The 14,903-nt window shown below is 34.7% G+C and overlaps 4 protein-coding genes, 1 long non-coding RNA gene and 6 other non-coding genes across 11 annotated transcripts; all 11 read left to right on the top strand.

Moving 5' to 3' along the window:
* Nucleotides 1-48: 48 nt before the first annotated feature.
* LOC104785047 (3-isopropylmalate dehydratase small subunit 1) lies at nucleotides 49-3,055 on the top strand. Its single transcript, XM_010510170.3, has 2 exons — nucleotides 49-984; nucleotides 1,495-3,055. Exon 1 carries the CDS (start codon nucleotides 215-217, stop codon nucleotides 977-979), a length of 765 nt encoding a protein of 254 aa, XP_010508472.1. The 5' UTR covers nucleotides 49-214; the 3' UTR covers nucleotides 980-984; nucleotides 1,495-3,055.
* LOC104785046 (3-isopropylmalate dehydratase small subunit 2) lies at nucleotides 2,086-3,055 on the top strand. Its single transcript, XM_010510169.3, has one exon. The coding sequence runs from the start codon at nucleotides 2,086-2,088 to the stop codon at nucleotides 2,866-2,868; it is 783 nt and encodes a 260-aa protein (XP_010508471.1). The 3' UTR covers nucleotides 2,869-3,055.
* Nucleotides 3,056-3,158: 103 nt separating this feature from the next.
* LOC104785045 (uncharacterized) lies at nucleotides 3,159-5,893 on the top strand. Its single transcript, XM_010510168.3, has 6 exons — nucleotides 3,159-3,554; nucleotides 3,701-3,896; nucleotides 3,990-4,062; nucleotides 5,329-5,378; nucleotides 5,490-5,603; nucleotides 5,706-5,893. The coding sequence occupies exons 1-6, from the start codon at nucleotides 3,233-3,235 to the stop codon at nucleotides 5,821-5,823; spliced, it is 873 nt and encodes a 290-aa protein (XP_010508470.1). The 5' UTR covers nucleotides 3,159-3,232; the 3' UTR covers nucleotides 5,824-5,893.
* On the top strand, nucleotides 4,203-4,292 carry LOC147943198 (small nucleolar RNA Z122). The gene has a single exon (XR_015558802.1). It is a non-coding gene; the product is annotated as a small nucleolar RNA Z122 (small nucleolar RNA).
* On the top strand, nucleotides 4,367-4,453 carry LOC147943197 (small nucleolar RNA Z122). The gene has a single exon (XR_015558799.1). It is a non-coding gene; the product is annotated as a small nucleolar RNA Z122 (small nucleolar RNA).
* LOC147943196 (small nucleolar RNA Z122) lies at nucleotides 4,524-4,610 on the top strand. Its single transcript, XR_015558801.1, has one exon. It is a non-coding gene; the product is annotated as a small nucleolar RNA Z122 (small nucleolar RNA).
* On the top strand, nucleotides 4,684-4,770 carry LOC147943195 (small nucleolar RNA Z122). The gene has a single exon (XR_015558797.1). It is a non-coding gene; the product is annotated as a small nucleolar RNA Z122 (small nucleolar RNA).
* LOC147943194 (small nucleolar RNA Z122) lies at nucleotides 4,836-4,922 on the top strand. Its single transcript, XR_015558800.1, has one exon. It is a non-coding gene; the product is annotated as a small nucleolar RNA Z122 (small nucleolar RNA).
* LOC147943193 (small nucleolar RNA Z122) lies at nucleotides 5,002-5,086 on the top strand. The gene has a single exon (XR_015558798.1). It is a non-coding gene; the product is annotated as a small nucleolar RNA Z122 (small nucleolar RNA).
* A 3,918-nt stretch (nucleotides 5,894-9,811) lies between the features above and the next one.
* On the top strand, nucleotides 9,812-10,131 carry LOC104785043 (uncharacterized). Its single transcript, XR_767307.2, has 2 exons — nucleotides 9,812-9,842; nucleotides 9,946-10,131. It is a non-coding gene; the product is annotated as an uncharacterized LOC104785043 (long non-coding RNA).
* A 2,538-nt stretch (nucleotides 10,132-12,669) lies between these two features.
* On the top strand, nucleotides 12,670-14,559 carry LOC104785042 (pirin-like protein 2). Its single transcript, XM_010510166.3, has 7 exons — nucleotides 12,670-13,001; nucleotides 13,095-13,144; nucleotides 13,293-13,331; nucleotides 13,430-13,458; nucleotides 13,546-13,608; nucleotides 13,705-13,805; nucleotides 13,903-14,559. Exons 1-7 carry the CDS (start codon nucleotides 12,820-12,822, stop codon nucleotides 14,405-14,407), a joined length of 969 nt encoding a protein of 322 aa, XP_010508468.2. The 5' UTR covers nucleotides 12,670-12,819; the 3' UTR covers nucleotides 14,408-14,559.
* The last annotated feature ends 344 nt before the right edge of the window (nucleotides 14,560-14,903 follow it).

Below are 14,903 nucleotides of genomic sequence, written 5' to 3'. Positions count from 1 at the left end.
AGGAGTTTCTTCTTGGGATCTCTCTCTCTCTCTCTGCTCTTTAAAAAAAAAAAAAAGGCCTTTTCTTTTTCTTTATTAATTTGTTCTTTTTGTAATAAAATAACAAAGGAAGAGTGGCATTTTGGTAAATAAGAACAAAGACCCATTTTTATAAAAATCGCATTTTTATTTTTTGACTTGCTTTCATCAATCTTCGACCACAGCAAAAAAAACAATGGCGGCTTCTCTTCAATCTGTAAACCCTACATTGTCCCGAAACCTATCTTCTCCAAACAACTCTTCCTCATTCGCTCCCTTCCGATCTCCATTCCTCAGATTCAACTCCACCACCGTCGCTTCCGATTTCAAACCCCTCGTTTCGTTTCGAAACGCATCATCATCATCACCCTTCGTCACTCGCTCAGCCGCCGAGCCGCAAGAGAGAAAGACCTTCCATGGACTCTGTTACGTCGTCGGTGACAACATCGACACAGACCAAATCATTCCCGCTGAGTTTCTTACACTCGTCCCTTCGAATCCAGACGAGTACGAGAAACTCGGTTCTCACGCTCTAGTTGGTCTCCCAGCTGCTTACAAAGAAAGATTCGTTCAGCCTGGTGAGATGAAGACAAAGTACTCGATCATCATCGGCGGTGAAAACTTCGGATGCGGTTCGTCTCGTGAACATGCTCCGGTTTGTCTTGGCGCGGCGGGAGCTAAAGCGGTTGTGGCTCAGTCTTACGCTAGGATCTTTTTCAGGAACTCTGTTGCTACTGGTGAGATTTATCCGCTTGATTCTGAAGTTAGGGTTTGTGATGAGTGTAAAACAGGGGATGTTGCGACGATTGAGTTGAGGGAAGGTGATAGTATTTTGATTAATCATACGACTGGGAAAGAGTATAAGTTGAAGGCTATTGGTGATGCTGGTCCTGTTATTGATGCTGGAGGTATCTTTGCTTATGCTAGGAAAGCTGGTATGATTCCTTCTGCTGCTCCCTGATCAAGGTATGTATGATTTTAAACTAATACTCTCAATTGTGTATGAGATGAGGATTGTTAGTTGATTTTGGAATGAGATTGAATTGTGGCATAATCTAGGAAGCTTGACACTTGATGATGCAGAACATAGTGTGAGAAATAGAACGCTGTAGTAGGGATTCTGGTTTTATGTGAGGAGATGATAATGACTGTTTCTAGGCTTAATCGTTTATGAAGTGTTCCAAATTTTGTTCTTTTTAGACTAAAGACTTACTTTTCCGTTTCCTCTCTCTTTTCATTGGTTCAATTAGGCATAAAGACTTGAGCATCTCTAAGTTGCAGTTGTTGAGGGTGTGGAACTTACTTGTGTAGAAGTCTTGTTGGTTGTTTATTTTTGCTGCTTTTTTCATGTTCACATCCGTTGATTAGACTTAAGTGTCCATTGTCCAATAGTAGAACAAAACATCTTTCTTCATTTCATGATTTGGATGTCTCTCCTCTGTCTCATATTGTATTTTTGTTTTACTTGTTTGGTAGGGGTCAATGCACGGGCATGAGAGGTCTCGTCAAGGGTCTTACATCGTGTGATCCTATAATAAAAAAAAAGAACAATAAGATGTATGTTTGCAAGAGCTTATGAATCTGTTTTTTTTATGTTTTATGAATATATATGACTGTTGGGTTTAGCTTTCTCTGTCAGTTTCTTCTCTACGTTTTGGATGTTCCCATCTTTCTAAAAATTGCATAGTTTCCCTTTTGAAACCACGTTTTTTCTCATCACTTTCACTAATCTGATATTCCTCCGGTCATAAGAACAGCTCAAGAGCTCTGTTTTTTCACACAATACATTGTTCTAGCACATTTTTGTTGTTAGATGTAGAGAAATAGTATTAAATCTTATCTATGGGACACATTTTTGTCATTAAATATAGAGAAATAGTATTAAATCTTCTTTTTGGCCATCTGTTTCTAGAGTCTTTGTATCACCGTGACCTACCCAAGTGTCTCAAAACGCACGTTTGGGATTCTAAATGGCACTTTTGTAAATAGAAGGGTGCTAAAAGTTTCCCTTTTATATTCTTCCCCTTCGTTAGCTCTCTCATTCACTCACCAAAGTAAAGAGAAACAATGGCGTCTTCTTCTCTTGCTACATTGTCCCAAGTCTTACCTTCCTCATCAACCAAACATTCTTCTTCCTTGTCTCCTTTCCAATCTTCTTCTTTCCTCAAAATCAACGGTTCCACTTCCTTCATCCCCTCCTCTATCTCCCTCACTTCACGTGGCACATCCTCCACGACCATCATCCCACGTGCTGCTGCCGCTGCAGGATCTGACGACTCTAACGAAGCCGTAGCCAACACGACCTTCCACGGTCTCTGCTATGTCTTGAAAGACAACATAGACACCGACCAGATCATACCAGCAGGAGCCGCTTGCACTTTCCCAACGAACCAACAAGAACGTGACGAGATCGCTGGTCACGCTCTCTCTGGTCTCCCAGACTTCCACAAAACCCGGTACGTTGAGCCAGGAGAGAACAGATCAAAGTACTCGATCATAATCGGTGGAGTAAACTTTGGTTGCGGATCGTCACGTGAACATGCTCCAGTCTGTCTCGGAGCAGCTGGAGCTAAAGCCATAGTTGCTCAGTCTTACGCAAGGATCTTTTTCCGTAACTCAGTGGCTACAGGAGAGGTGTTCCCGCTAGAGTCAGAGGTTAGAGTTTGTGACGAATGTAAGACTGGTGACACGGTGACGATCGAGTTGACTGAAACTGGTGGTTTGTTGACTAATCACACAACCGGGAAAAACTATAATCTGAAGTCGATCGGTGATGCAGGACCGGTTATTGACGCTGGTGGTATTTTCTCTTATGCGAGAATGATGGGAATGATTCCATCATTAGCTTAAATCATCTTCCACAAAATCATTACGTTCTCTGTTGTATGCACACTACACAAGTCTCTGTTTTCGAATATGTGTGTTTAGAGTTCTCTATTTCTTAACTTCTTTGCTTGTTACTTTGTTTTGTAATATTGGTGTTGTTACCTAAAGAATAAGAAATCAAAAAGGTCAATCTATCATATTGGTTAAGTAATTTGGACCAATTTGTTATGGTTATTGGGAAATTGGACGGTTTAACAAACCGGTATAAAAGAACCGTTAATAAGCGGTTGGTTCAAAAAACAGAACATGGCTAAACCTAAATTTGTGTGGTGACTCCTTTATAACGCCGCTCTTCTTCTGCATTGTTTGCATACACTGAAAAAAGAACATGACAACCACAGAGGTAAAACCCTCCGCCAATAAAAACCCTAAAAGAAATCGGAATCGATCACTGGGTCCGAAGAAAGATTTGAAGAAGAAGAAGACTAAGAAGTCGAAAGCTCCAACCTTTGATAAGACCGTTGAGAAGAAGGAGAAGAAGAAGACTAAGAAGTCGAAAGAGCCTACCTTTGATGAGACCATTGAGGACGACGACGATGTTCTGTTTTCAGAACCAGTTTCTTCCTCTGAGCAGCTTAGCTACTTTTTAAATCTGCTTGAATCCGCCGTTGGTATACGGGTTTCTTCTTTAGAACTCGATTCCATTAAAGGTTCGTCCTTTTTTTCTATCCGAGCTCTGTTTCTATAAGCTTCTCTGTTTAAGTAATATCTTGAGGGTTTGATTGTTGATACGGCTTATTAATTCACAAGTTTTTCCCAAGTTCTGATAAACTGTAGCTTGTCTTGTTGATTGCAGATACGTGTGTAGTTGAGTTACCTCAAAGATTACCCCAAGATGTAAGCAACTTGGGAGAGCATATAAAGTTGTCTTGTGGATCTTCATGGAAAGAGAGTCTTTGTGAAGGAGAGACAGTTGAAGGAAGTATTGATCCTGGAAACCCATCTGTTCTTGTCATTAGTTCCTCTGCTTTGAGATCTTTGGAGCTTCTAAGGTATATCAATGTAATTTTTTTGTATTTGTATCTTTTGTTATTGATTGATTGTATACAAAGGTGCTTATACTATGTCCTGTCTCATATCTGTAGGGGTTTACATTCACTTACTAAGCAATGTCCAGCAGTAAAGTTGTTCTCAAAGCATTTGAAGGTTGAGGAACAGGTAGTGTTCTATTCTTATAATGATTTGTGACATTTGTCTATTGATAAGAGAACTTAATTCAAAGCATATAGAGAATAGAGAACAAATTATACCATGTTGAGCTTTTAGTTATTGAATCTTTGTTTTGGTTCATAGAAAATATTGGGATGTGATGACAAAAATACGAAACTCTCTAAGGCTAATTGCTCTGCAGATAAAAATATCTATTTGCACGTCAGTCTGATCTCGTTATATATGTACAGCATTAAGAGTTGGTGCATAACTCATGTAGTTCATTTCTTACTTCTTTAATTCATGTGAAGCATTTGGGAAGTGATGATAAGATATATCAATATGTCATAGGCACATGCTATGCTGAACAAACATATTTGCACGTCAGTCTGATCCTGTAATATTTATTAAACATTATGAGTTGGTGCATACACATGTAGTTCAATTCTTTCTTTAATTCATGCGAAGCATTTGGGAAGTGATGATAAGATATATCAATATGTCATAGGCACATGCAATGCTGAACAAACATATTTGCACGTCAGTCTGATCCTGTTATATTTATAGAACATTATGAGTTGGTGCATACTCATGTAGTTCATTTCTTTCTTCTTTAATTCATGCGAAGCATTTGGGAAGTGATGATAAGATATATCAATATGTCATAGGCACATGCAATGCTGAACAAACATATTTGCACGTCAGTCTGATCCTATAATATTTATAAAACATAACAGTTGGTGCATACTCATGTAGTTCATTTCTTTAATTTATGTGAAGGATCTGGGAAGTGATGATAAGATATATCAATATGTCATAGGCACTTGCAATGCTGAACAAATATATTTGCACGTCAGTCTGATCCCATCATAGATCCTTCATTAAGCATTGTTGCATATACTCATGTTGTTCATCCCTCTCCTTCTATTTTTTTTTCCATGTTAAGAGTCTGGGACATGATGATAAATGTATCGATATTTCATAGGCATATGCAATGCTGAACAAAATATTTGCACGTCAGTCTGATCCCAGCTCTTGTTTTTGTTTCTTTATTTGCATATAAGACTATAGTAAAAATCTCACATCCTAGCTTTTGTTTTGATTGGAACTTGGAATCAATGGCTTCTGCTTTGGTCTTTAAATGAAAGTCTCTTATAAAGAAGCAATGTTTTTCAAAATCATTGTTTGTGTATTGTGTTCACAACTCTGTTTTAGATTTCTCAGTCTCATTTGTTATATGATTCAAATTATTAACTCAAATTCATTGCGGTGCAGGTAACTTTGTTGAAGAAACGGGTTAATATTGGGAGCGGTACACCAAGTAGGTTAGTAAATCTTATCACCTGACTTGTATCAAATTTCATCGTCTCTCTTAACTTATATCTTCATATCCTTCTTCCCCTAGTTTCTGATTGTTTTCTTACTTTACTGTGCAGAATCAAAAAGCTAATCGATATAGAGGCATTAGGACTTTCACGGTTAAATATGATTGTGCTCGATATGCACACAGACGTCAAGGGATTTTCCTTATTCACATTGCCGCAAGTCAGGTCTGGTTTCTTCCACTTTTGAACAAGCTGACCCATTGGCCTTCATTAGCCACATACGTCAAGGAAGTTTTTTCTGATTTTTGTTTTGTTTGATATATGCAGAGATGAATTTTGGGATTTGTATAAAAACTGCTTCCATCAGAGAGTCTTAGAAGGAAGACTACGTATCTGCATGTATGGTCCAAAGCCTGCTCCAAACCTAAAGAAGAAGAAAAAATAAATGACTGTTCATTAATTGTATCAAATTCTTAAAAATTATCAAATTAAATCTATACTTGTCTTTTTCTTTACCTCTGAGATTTTTTAAAGAATTCTAACTTAACACTGTTATGAGATTCTTAGATCGAGCTAATGCAGCGAAAAGCAACCGTTGCAATGTTTCACATGCATAAAATTGTAATGGATTGAAACCATATCATTACTACAAGTAAATTGGATTCCGAAGACCACTACTTTGCTTATGCAATACTTGATCTGTTGTACGATATGTTAAAATTTTGGACTTATCATGGACTTCTGACTAAAAAACCAATTGGCAAAGGTAGTATATTCATGAATTAGCTTGTGAGAGGAATGCAATATTGTGTTAGTGTTCGTTTTGGGTTTAAAGTAGTGCACTAAGACTCACTGAAAGAAAAAAACTCTCAAAGTCAAATGAATAATAAAAAAGAGTAATACTGTATTATTTATATATGTATACATCTCTGAGAAAGTGTGTTTGTGTGTTATGGGATTGTGGGTTTGTTCCACACTCGTTTGTTACTTAACTCAAGTGTTGGGCTTGCTTTGTTATTGGTTGCTTATATATTATGGTGGTAACTTGCAGGTATCAATGAGTCTGAGACTGGTTTTGCTCCTCCCAGTCCATGTCAATCGGATACAAATTTAATTTTAAATTGATAACATCTGAAAGTCCAAATTTTGTTTTGTTAAAATTGTCTCAATTTTTATATTTTTGTTTAATTTATACAATTAATATATATATAAATTAATAATTAGTTTATACTATAAAATAATAATGATTAATTTATAGATAAATTAATAACACTATAAATTAATAAAATGCCATGTCTAACATTGGTTGTACGGTATTTGGTCTTTACCATTCTATGTAACAAGTTGGATACAGCTCCTTCTCGCAAGAAGAGGTATACTACTATCAAATTATCCAAGCGTTATATGGATAATCCCAGACCCAGAATACAGTTCACAAAAAAGAATAAGATCATGAGAAAAATGCTTAAGTTGATAATTAGCACTAGTTTTGTTCAAAATGTTGGAATTGGGATAGAAAAGAACAAAAAAAAGGAGCTGCTCAAAGGATTATTATTAAGAATGTATTGAATCCTACTATATTAATTGAGAAGTACAAATATGAAACTAACCTTAAAATGTGTAAAAAATTACATTCAATTGCCATTAAAAAAAATTAATTAAGCTTAATTAACTAATTTAAATAAATATAATTAATTAAAAATAAAAAACACTCGCAGATAAATATTAAAAAATCTAAAAAAATATTTTTTTTTTCTAATAAATTATGGACGAAATTACTAATTTTTTTTTAAAAAATATATAAACCAATCAAAATTTTAAAAACTAAGATTTTATATCCAAGTATACAATACAATTATTTTTAATAGCTATATTCGAAGATTTTGTTAAGATTTCAAATTATGATTATCCTATCATATTTATTTTATTTACAGTTGTTTGGAATTTTCATATAATACTTATAATTAATAAAATGCATATTTTCTGCATATGTTGTGATTTGAATTTTTTAAAACAAATATATATTACTCAATGTATGAAAATGTGTCTTTTAATTTCCACATTGGCGGGTTGGTAAAACTAAATTTATATAGATGATAAATTAATAATTTTTATTTGCTCACAATAATAATATTAAAATTACTATTTTATATTTCACAAAATAATGATGCAACTACAACAAACAAACAATATAAAACTGTAATAATACGTCAAAAATAAAATAATTAATATTCAAATAGACTAATAGATTTACATAACAATTACAAGTAAATATTATTTCAAACAAAATAACTTTTAAAAAAAAATTATTATTATATTATAATTTTTTTTTAAAAGGTTGATCCGTGCTTAAAGCACGAGATATATCCTAGTTGGAAGAAAACTGAGAATCTAGAATATAGGTGATTCTATCACATTTGGTGAAATATTTTATTTGTTTCGTGAATCAAAAATTGTTGTACACATACGTCAAAATAAAGAAAAATAAGTAAACGTGTATATATCAAATTATATGCATATAACAAAAAGGGCAGACCCGAGCAAGGTTTGCCACTCTCACCGGTACAAATTTCACAACAAACTCTCGATTAGGTCCGTACTAGAAGAAAATAATAAAAATGAATATAATTGAAGATTGAGGCAAGAACAGAGAAGCAAATTCGTGGAGCCGTGTGTTGTCGGGTACTTCCGTGAAGCGGCTGGCCAATCCGTCTACTTTTTATCGAATGATGTTACATACCCGAGAGTAAAGAAAAGCACTGAACAACGGATTCTTGATTCTACAAATGAAGTCAAGTGTGTAATGTTTGGCTTGATCTTACCGGTATCCACCACCATAGGATTGTTGAGGGTTGTTGTAACCGCCTTGACCCATCATCGGATTGTAGTTGTTGCCAGGCACGTTTGGGCCACGGACCATCCCTGGGTTTTGTTGTTGCATCGGATAGCCTTGGCCATATCGTTGTTGGGATACAAACCAAGTTCCACATCTAAAGTTTAAAGGGATTATCATTAATATATAAAGGGTTAGGGTCAATCTACTAATTGCCAAATTTAACATGGTATCAGAGCCCAAAGTTAAAATTATGGTGGACCTAGAAAAGTGGATACGGACATGCCTCTTGTTAACCCGAGTAATGGGGGCCCAAGAAGGGGTTTATTATCGGTCTAAGTGGGATCGGTTCGAGATGGAGTTATCATCTCGAGGAGGCGTGTTAATATCTCACTTGTGGTCCTTGGTTTGAAGGGGAGATTATTGGGATACAAACCAAGTCCCACATCTAAAGTTTAAAGGGATTATCATTAATATATAAAGGGTTAGGGTCAATCTACTAATTGCTAATTAGTTTTTAGTTAGAAGCCCAAGATAAGCCCAAATTTAACAATCCTCCCACGTTCATGTTCATGCCAGGTCCCATACCCATAGGTTGGTTTTGATTCATTCCGACCCCCATACCCATACCCATACCCAAGGGTTGGTTTTGGTTCATACCTCCATAGCTACCAACACCCATTCCTCCACCCATGGGCATGCCGGAGCCAGTCATTGGATTAGGCGGAGGTCTCATTGCGGTTGCACCAGAACGCCCTAAGCCAGTGCCTGATCCCATGGCTTTACCCATGTTGATAGTAGATGTTGCTGGTGTGTTTGTTGGTTTCTCCAGCCGTTTATCTCTCCTGTTGATCGCCTCGAAGTCAACTCCTATGTCTGCCAATGGATTTGTTTTAGCTGCGCATGAATAGAAAGAAAAGAAAAAATTGTTAGAAAGTATGCTGAAAACTGGGTTTGATCCAAAATGGTTTGGCGAAATCTATCTTACGTCCAACATTGGTTTTATGGTATTTGGTTTTTACCATTCTGTCTAACAAGTTGGATACATCTCCTTCTCGCACTGATGAAGTTTTAATGGCTGAAAAGTTCCAAATGGTCCAAGAACAAAAACGGATCCGAAGAGGTATACTACTATCAAATTATCCAAGCGTTATATGGATAATCCCAGACTCATAATACAGTTCACAAAAAATAATAAGATGATGAGAAAAATGCTCAAGTTGATAATTAGCACTGGTTTTGTTCAAAATGTTGGAATTGGGATAGAAAAGATCCAAAAAAAAAAGGAGCCGCTCAAAGGATTATTATTAAGCATGTATTGAATTGAAAGAAATTTGTGAAAACTGATAATCTTCTATCACATTTGGTGAAATAGTTTCTTTGTTCCATGAATGAAAAATTGTTGTACACATACGTCAATATAAAGAAAAAAAGTAAACGTGTATTTATCAAATTATATGCATATAACAAAAAGGGCAGACCCGAGCAAGGTTTGCCACTCTCACCGGTACAAATTTCACAACAAACTCTCGATTAGGTCCGTACTAGAAGAAAAAAAATAAAAATGAATATAATTGAAGATTGAGGCAAGAACAGAGAAGATTTTCCTTATTCACATTGCCGCAAGTCAGGTCTGGTTTCTTCCACTCTTGAACAAGCTGACCCATTGGCCTTCATTAGCCACATACGTCAAGGAATCTTTTTCTGATTATTTATTTTGTTTGATATATGCAGAGATGAATTTTGGGATTTGTATAAAAACTGCTTCCATCAGAGAGTCTTAGAAGGAAGACTACGTATCTGCATGTATGGTCCAAAGCCTGCTCCAAACCTAAAGAAGAAGAAAAAATAAATGACTGTTCATTAATTGTATCAAATTCTTAAAAATCATCAAATTAAATCTATACTTGTCTGTTTCTTTACCTCTGAGATCTTTTAAAGAATTCTAACTTATCACTGTTATGAGATTCTTAGATCGAGCTAATGCAGCGAAAAGCAACCGTTGCAATGTTTCACATGCATAAAATTGTAATGGATTGAAACCATATCATTACTACAAGTAAATTGGATTCCGAAGACCACTACTTTGCTTTTGCAATACTTGATCTGTTGTACGATAGAGAGGGAGAATATTCATGAATTAGTTTGTGAGAGGAATGCAATATTGTGTTAGTGTTCGTTTTGGGTTTAAAGTAGTGCACTAAGACTCACTGAAAGAAAAAAACTCTCAATGTCAAATGAATAATAAGAAAGAGTAATATTATCTATATATGTATACATCTCTGAGAAAGTGTGTTTGTGTGTTTTGGGATTGTGGGTTTGTCCAATAGATGGGTGGGGAAGAAGATCCCACAAATGCAGAAAATAGTGGAAACACCACCCAAAGCGCTTCTAGATGTTTGACTTTAGAACTTTCCATTAAACAAGAAACATTCAAACTAGTGTCTTTTTTTTTTTTAGTTTTATGAAAGATGAAGCATATATAATGATCCCATTATAACATACTTTCAAGATAATGTAGATTTCTCATGGCTTTGCTTTTTAGTATACAGTTCATAGCTCTATTTGATTAGTGTTGTTGCTTGTGAAGGCACCTATATTGTAGAGTAAAAATGTCAACTGGACGACTTAATGGGTATTTTATTCTCAATCCTATTTTTTCATAATGACTGATTATTACATTAAATTTTAGTCAAATCGTGGTTGTGTATTGGTGTTGTTCCATATCTTATGTCTGTTGATATATTCAAAGAAATATAAGATTTCCTATAGCATTATTGATATAAATTAAATGGTTTCAGATCCTCTGTATTACACCTCATATATTTGTAACTCATTAAGATTTTAATTATGTGTATTATGATCATTTTTAACCAGCCATAATAACAGATTAAAATTGTCGAAATAGATGTTTTTGAGTGGTTCATTCATAGTTGGTTTTTAAAAAAAAAAATTGTATAGTTTACATACATATCAGTTATCAGTATATATATCACTCATAAGTTTAAAAATGAAGTTTAACTTTATCCTTTTTTCCATATGATTAGGTAGCCTACTGGCAAACAGAAACGAGGAAGTGTGTAATAATTGAATGTTCTTAAAATATTTAGTAGCGGGTCCATCTTAATATAGTTTTTTTTTAAAATTATTTTGGCAAAGGAGAAAAAACAATTCATCGACACTCATTAAGTCGACAATTAATGTCTATGTGTATATTTTAAAGCACACGTATTGCTTAGGCATATTATATGTCACAATTTGTTTTTTTTGGGATTAGCTATTTTGTGGCTTCAAACTGCAAAAGCGTGGAGGGAAGTCATCCATGCAGGCTTAAGTGTGGTAAAGACTACTGATCATGGAAAGCCAATCTAAGCGCAAAAACATAGTATCATTTATGAGTCGAGCAATACCGACATTAGACATCGATTAAGGGAAACTACAAGAGTGCCTCTACCTACATCTTTGATCATTTACAAAAATGTATGTTATATATGTAACCAAAATGAGATACGATCTAGTCCTCTAGCGATGAAGATTGATAAACTAATAATTTTCTAAGTATAAGATTTGACAAGGTGATGCAAATCTTTCTTTTTAACTTTTTTTTTTTTTTTCTTTTACCACAAAAATTGAAGAAAAAGAAAAAGAGAAAAGCAATTCGATTCTTCCTTAATGTTTCTGATGGAAAGAAAAGAATACGGAGTCATTTCTGATGATGGCCAAATCATTCGTATCGAAAGTGACTTACTTTTATTATTCCTATGACGTTAGCCTTGAGTCATTTTTATGTGTGTTTCTGATATTTCTAAATGCGAACGCATTACTTGCCAGTTTTTTAATTCATGCGAATTAGATTAGATGATAATATGTTTGTGTAACCCCAAAATTTGATGACGTCAAGGTTACATATGTGACTATGTATGCAAAAATTTACACGTGTCATGTCCCCAAGTTACACGCTGGCTAAAAAGTCTAGAGATAATCTCTTACTATTTCGTTTCACTTTTGAACTGGTCTTCGAAGTTATTATCCATATTTTAAAACTTCTAAATTGAGGGTTTAATTTATCCGAAATTATCAAATCAGATTGGTTAAAAAAAAAAAGTATTTCAAAACATTAAAGTCTTGTTACTTTTTCACTATCTCATAGCTCAAAAACTTTTTTACTTTGTCTCCTCTACCCAAAAGAAAAAAAGTTTCAGTATCAATATAGTTTGGTTATAAAATCTTTCTGTTAATGGAACATTCGACTATTTAATATGACATACTGGAAAAATAAAAAATCAAAAGCCAGATTGGAAGCTAGAGAATTACTCAATATTTAGAGATTATATCAGAAAATACTAAAAAGGTTGGATCATAATGACGTGAGGATGACACAATGCATCCCGTGAAGGTTCCAAACAATGCGGCGGTGTATGCTTTTTTTGAAGCCCCATTAGGAGGACCCCACAAACCATTCAAAAGCCGTCTTGATCCTCTCTCTAGTCTCTCTATAAATAGCCACACAGAATCACATACCCAAACACACACACACTCATCCAAATTCGTTTTATACTTATATAAGTACCGAGAAGAAAACACAAGAAGAGACTTTGTTAAAAGTACATGAGAGCTGCTGCTATAAACAGAGCAAAAACGCTTGGAGGTTTGTTTTCATTTAGGTTTACCAACATCAGATCAATGTCTTCTTCTTCCCAAGATTTCGTGTCAAGACCTGTCATCAAGAAAGTCTTCGCTAAGCTTCAGAAAGAAGGCGATGGAGCCGTCGTTAGACGCGGCATTTCCAGGTTCCTTATTAGTCTCTTCTTCAATGATTTTTCAAGTCTTGAGAAATTTTATGGGTTTTTATTTGTATTTTTTTTTTTTTTTTATGAATTCAGGAGTGAGCAAAAGTTGTTGGATCCGTTCTTGATGCTAGATGAATTCTCCGGTATATTCTTGAAAATTTCCTTTGCAAGCCAACCATTTTTATTTATTTATATTTTATCTATCCATTAAAATAAGCAGTCATTTTTATTTCTTTATTATCCATCATAAAACAAGTATTTACTCTGTTTTTTCTTCTTTCTTTGGAGCAGTTTCGCCTCCAGCTGGATTCCCTGATCATCCTCATAGAGGTCAATATCACATTACATATATAGATGACATAGACACCATTTTTTAAAATGTTTTATCCAATGTATCTCTAACATTTTGTGGAAATTATGATGAACAGGTTTTGAAACTGTTACATACGTACTAGAGGTAATTAAATAAAACATTTATGTGATTATAAATCTTTTCTAAAACGTTTTAAAATTTATCTTATACGAATTAAAAATTTTGGTTTAGGGAGGAATCACTCATCAAGACTTCAAAGGCCATAAGGGTACAATTTATGCTGGTGATGTTCAGGTATTTTACATAATAAAAAATCTTATTCAACACTTTAATTATTCAATATTCAACGATTTTAATTACTTAAAAAAGCTTCTTGACTTTTTATTACAGTGGATGACTGCAGGAAGAGGAATCATTCATTCTGAAATGCCTGAAGAAGAAATAAACAATGGTTTACAGCTTTGGATCAATCTTTCCTCCAATGAGAAAATGTAAATAAACCAACTCTCTCATATTCCACATATACATACATATTTGGAGTTTCTAAACCGGAAACTGATTCTTTCTTTATTGACTTGGTTTCGACAGGATAGAACCAAACTACCAAGAACTGTCGCATTCAGACATACCAAGAGCTGAAGCAAACGGTGTTGAAGTCAAAGTCATAGCAGGAGAATCAATGGGAATCCAATCCCCTGTTTACACGAGAACACCTACTATGTTTCTTGATTTTACTCTCCAACCAGGAGCTCACATCCACCAGAACGTTCCTGAATCTTGGAACGCGTTTGCTTACGTTCTAGAAAGCGGTGAAGGTGGCTGCGTTTTCGGGTCCGGGTCCTCTAACGCTTCTCCTGTTTCGGCACACAACGTTGTGGTTTTCGGACCAGGGAATGATGGTGTTAGCGCGTGGAACAAGTCATCTTCGAAGATATTGAGGTTTGTGTTGATAGCTGGAGAACCGATTGGTGAACCGGTGGTTCAGTACGGTCCGTTCGTGATGAATACTCAAGCTGAGATTGATATGACCATTGAAGATTATCATTATGGTAAAAATGGTTTCGAGATGGCTAAGCATTGGAGGTCACAATAAGAGACCCTAATAATAATAAATCACTATTTTATTTTTTTCAACTTTATTTTATTTTATGTGTGTTTCTAATTTGGAAAATAATAAAATGAAAATATATAAACATGTATTTTTAATATCATTTGCTAAATTTGTGGGTGGGAACCCATTAAATCCGAGGCTGACTTTTTTTTTTCAGTTCCAACCTAGTAGTCATCATTACCAAGTTCTTCCACAATTAAGTCTAAAATTACAAACTGTTCATACTAATTATATATTGGTATATGAAGAAAGCATAAGACACTTTCAATGATTCTTACTTTCTTAGAATGTCTGAATGTGAATAAGACATAGACGAAACAATTGTTGATTACCAAACGCGTTTAACATGGTGAAGTGACATAAACATGATTGTTACTTTTAAGTTTAAACGTATTTGTAACTATATATAAAAAAAAAACTTTGACATTATCATTTTTGTGATGCTGATGGCAAAATATATAACTTTTCTAAATAATTT

The sequence above is a fragment of the Camelina sativa genome, chromosome 5 (assembly GCF_030686135.1).
Source record: "Camelina sativa cultivar CO46 ecotype springtype chromosome 5, ASM3068613v1".
In the NCBI taxonomy this organism is placed as follows: domain Eukaryota; kingdom Viridiplantae; phylum Streptophyta; class Magnoliopsida; order Brassicales; family Brassicaceae; genus Camelina; species Camelina sativa.
The sequence above is the reverse complement of the archived record's forward strand: the minus strand, read 5'-3'. Positions and strand labels throughout refer to the sequence as shown.

What these genes read in the sequence shown, in the direction of transcription:
- LOC104785042 (XM_010510166.3), top strand. Translation starts at nt 12,820, where the DNA reads ATGAGAGCTGCTGCTATAAACAGAGCAAAAACGCTTGGAGGTTTGTTT. An exon ending in GTTAGACGCGGCATTTCCAG is followed by an intron (nt 13,002 to 13,094) that starts GTTCCTTATTAG and finishes TTATGAATTCAG; the next exon opens with GAGTGAGCAAAAGTTGTTGG. An exon ending in GATGCTAGATGAATTCTCCG is followed by an intron (nt 13,145 to 13,292) that starts GTATATTCTTGA and finishes TCTTTGGAGCAG; the next exon opens with TTTCGCCTCCAGCTGGATTC.
- LOC104785047 (XM_010510170.3), top strand. Translation starts at nt 215, where the DNA reads ATGGCGGCTTCTCTTCAATCTGTAAACCCTACATTGTCCCGAAACCTA.
- LOC104785046 (XM_010510169.3), top strand. Translation starts at nt 2,086, where the DNA reads ATGGCGTCTTCTTCTCTTGCTACATTGTCCCAAGTCTTACCTTCCTCA.
- LOC104785045 (XM_010510168.3), top strand. Translation starts at nt 3,233, where the DNA reads ATGACAACCACAGAGGTAAAACCCTCCGCCAATAAAAACCCTAAAAGA. An exon ending in AGAACTCGATTCCATTAAAG is followed by an intron (nt 3,555 to 3,700) that starts GTTCGTCCTTTT and finishes TGTTGATTGCAG; the next exon opens with ATACGTGTGTAGTTGAGTTA. An exon ending in GGGAGCGGTACACCAAGTAG is followed by an intron (nt 5,379 to 5,489) that starts GTTAGTAAATCT and finishes TTTACTGTGCAG; the next exon opens with AATCAAAAAGCTAATCGATA.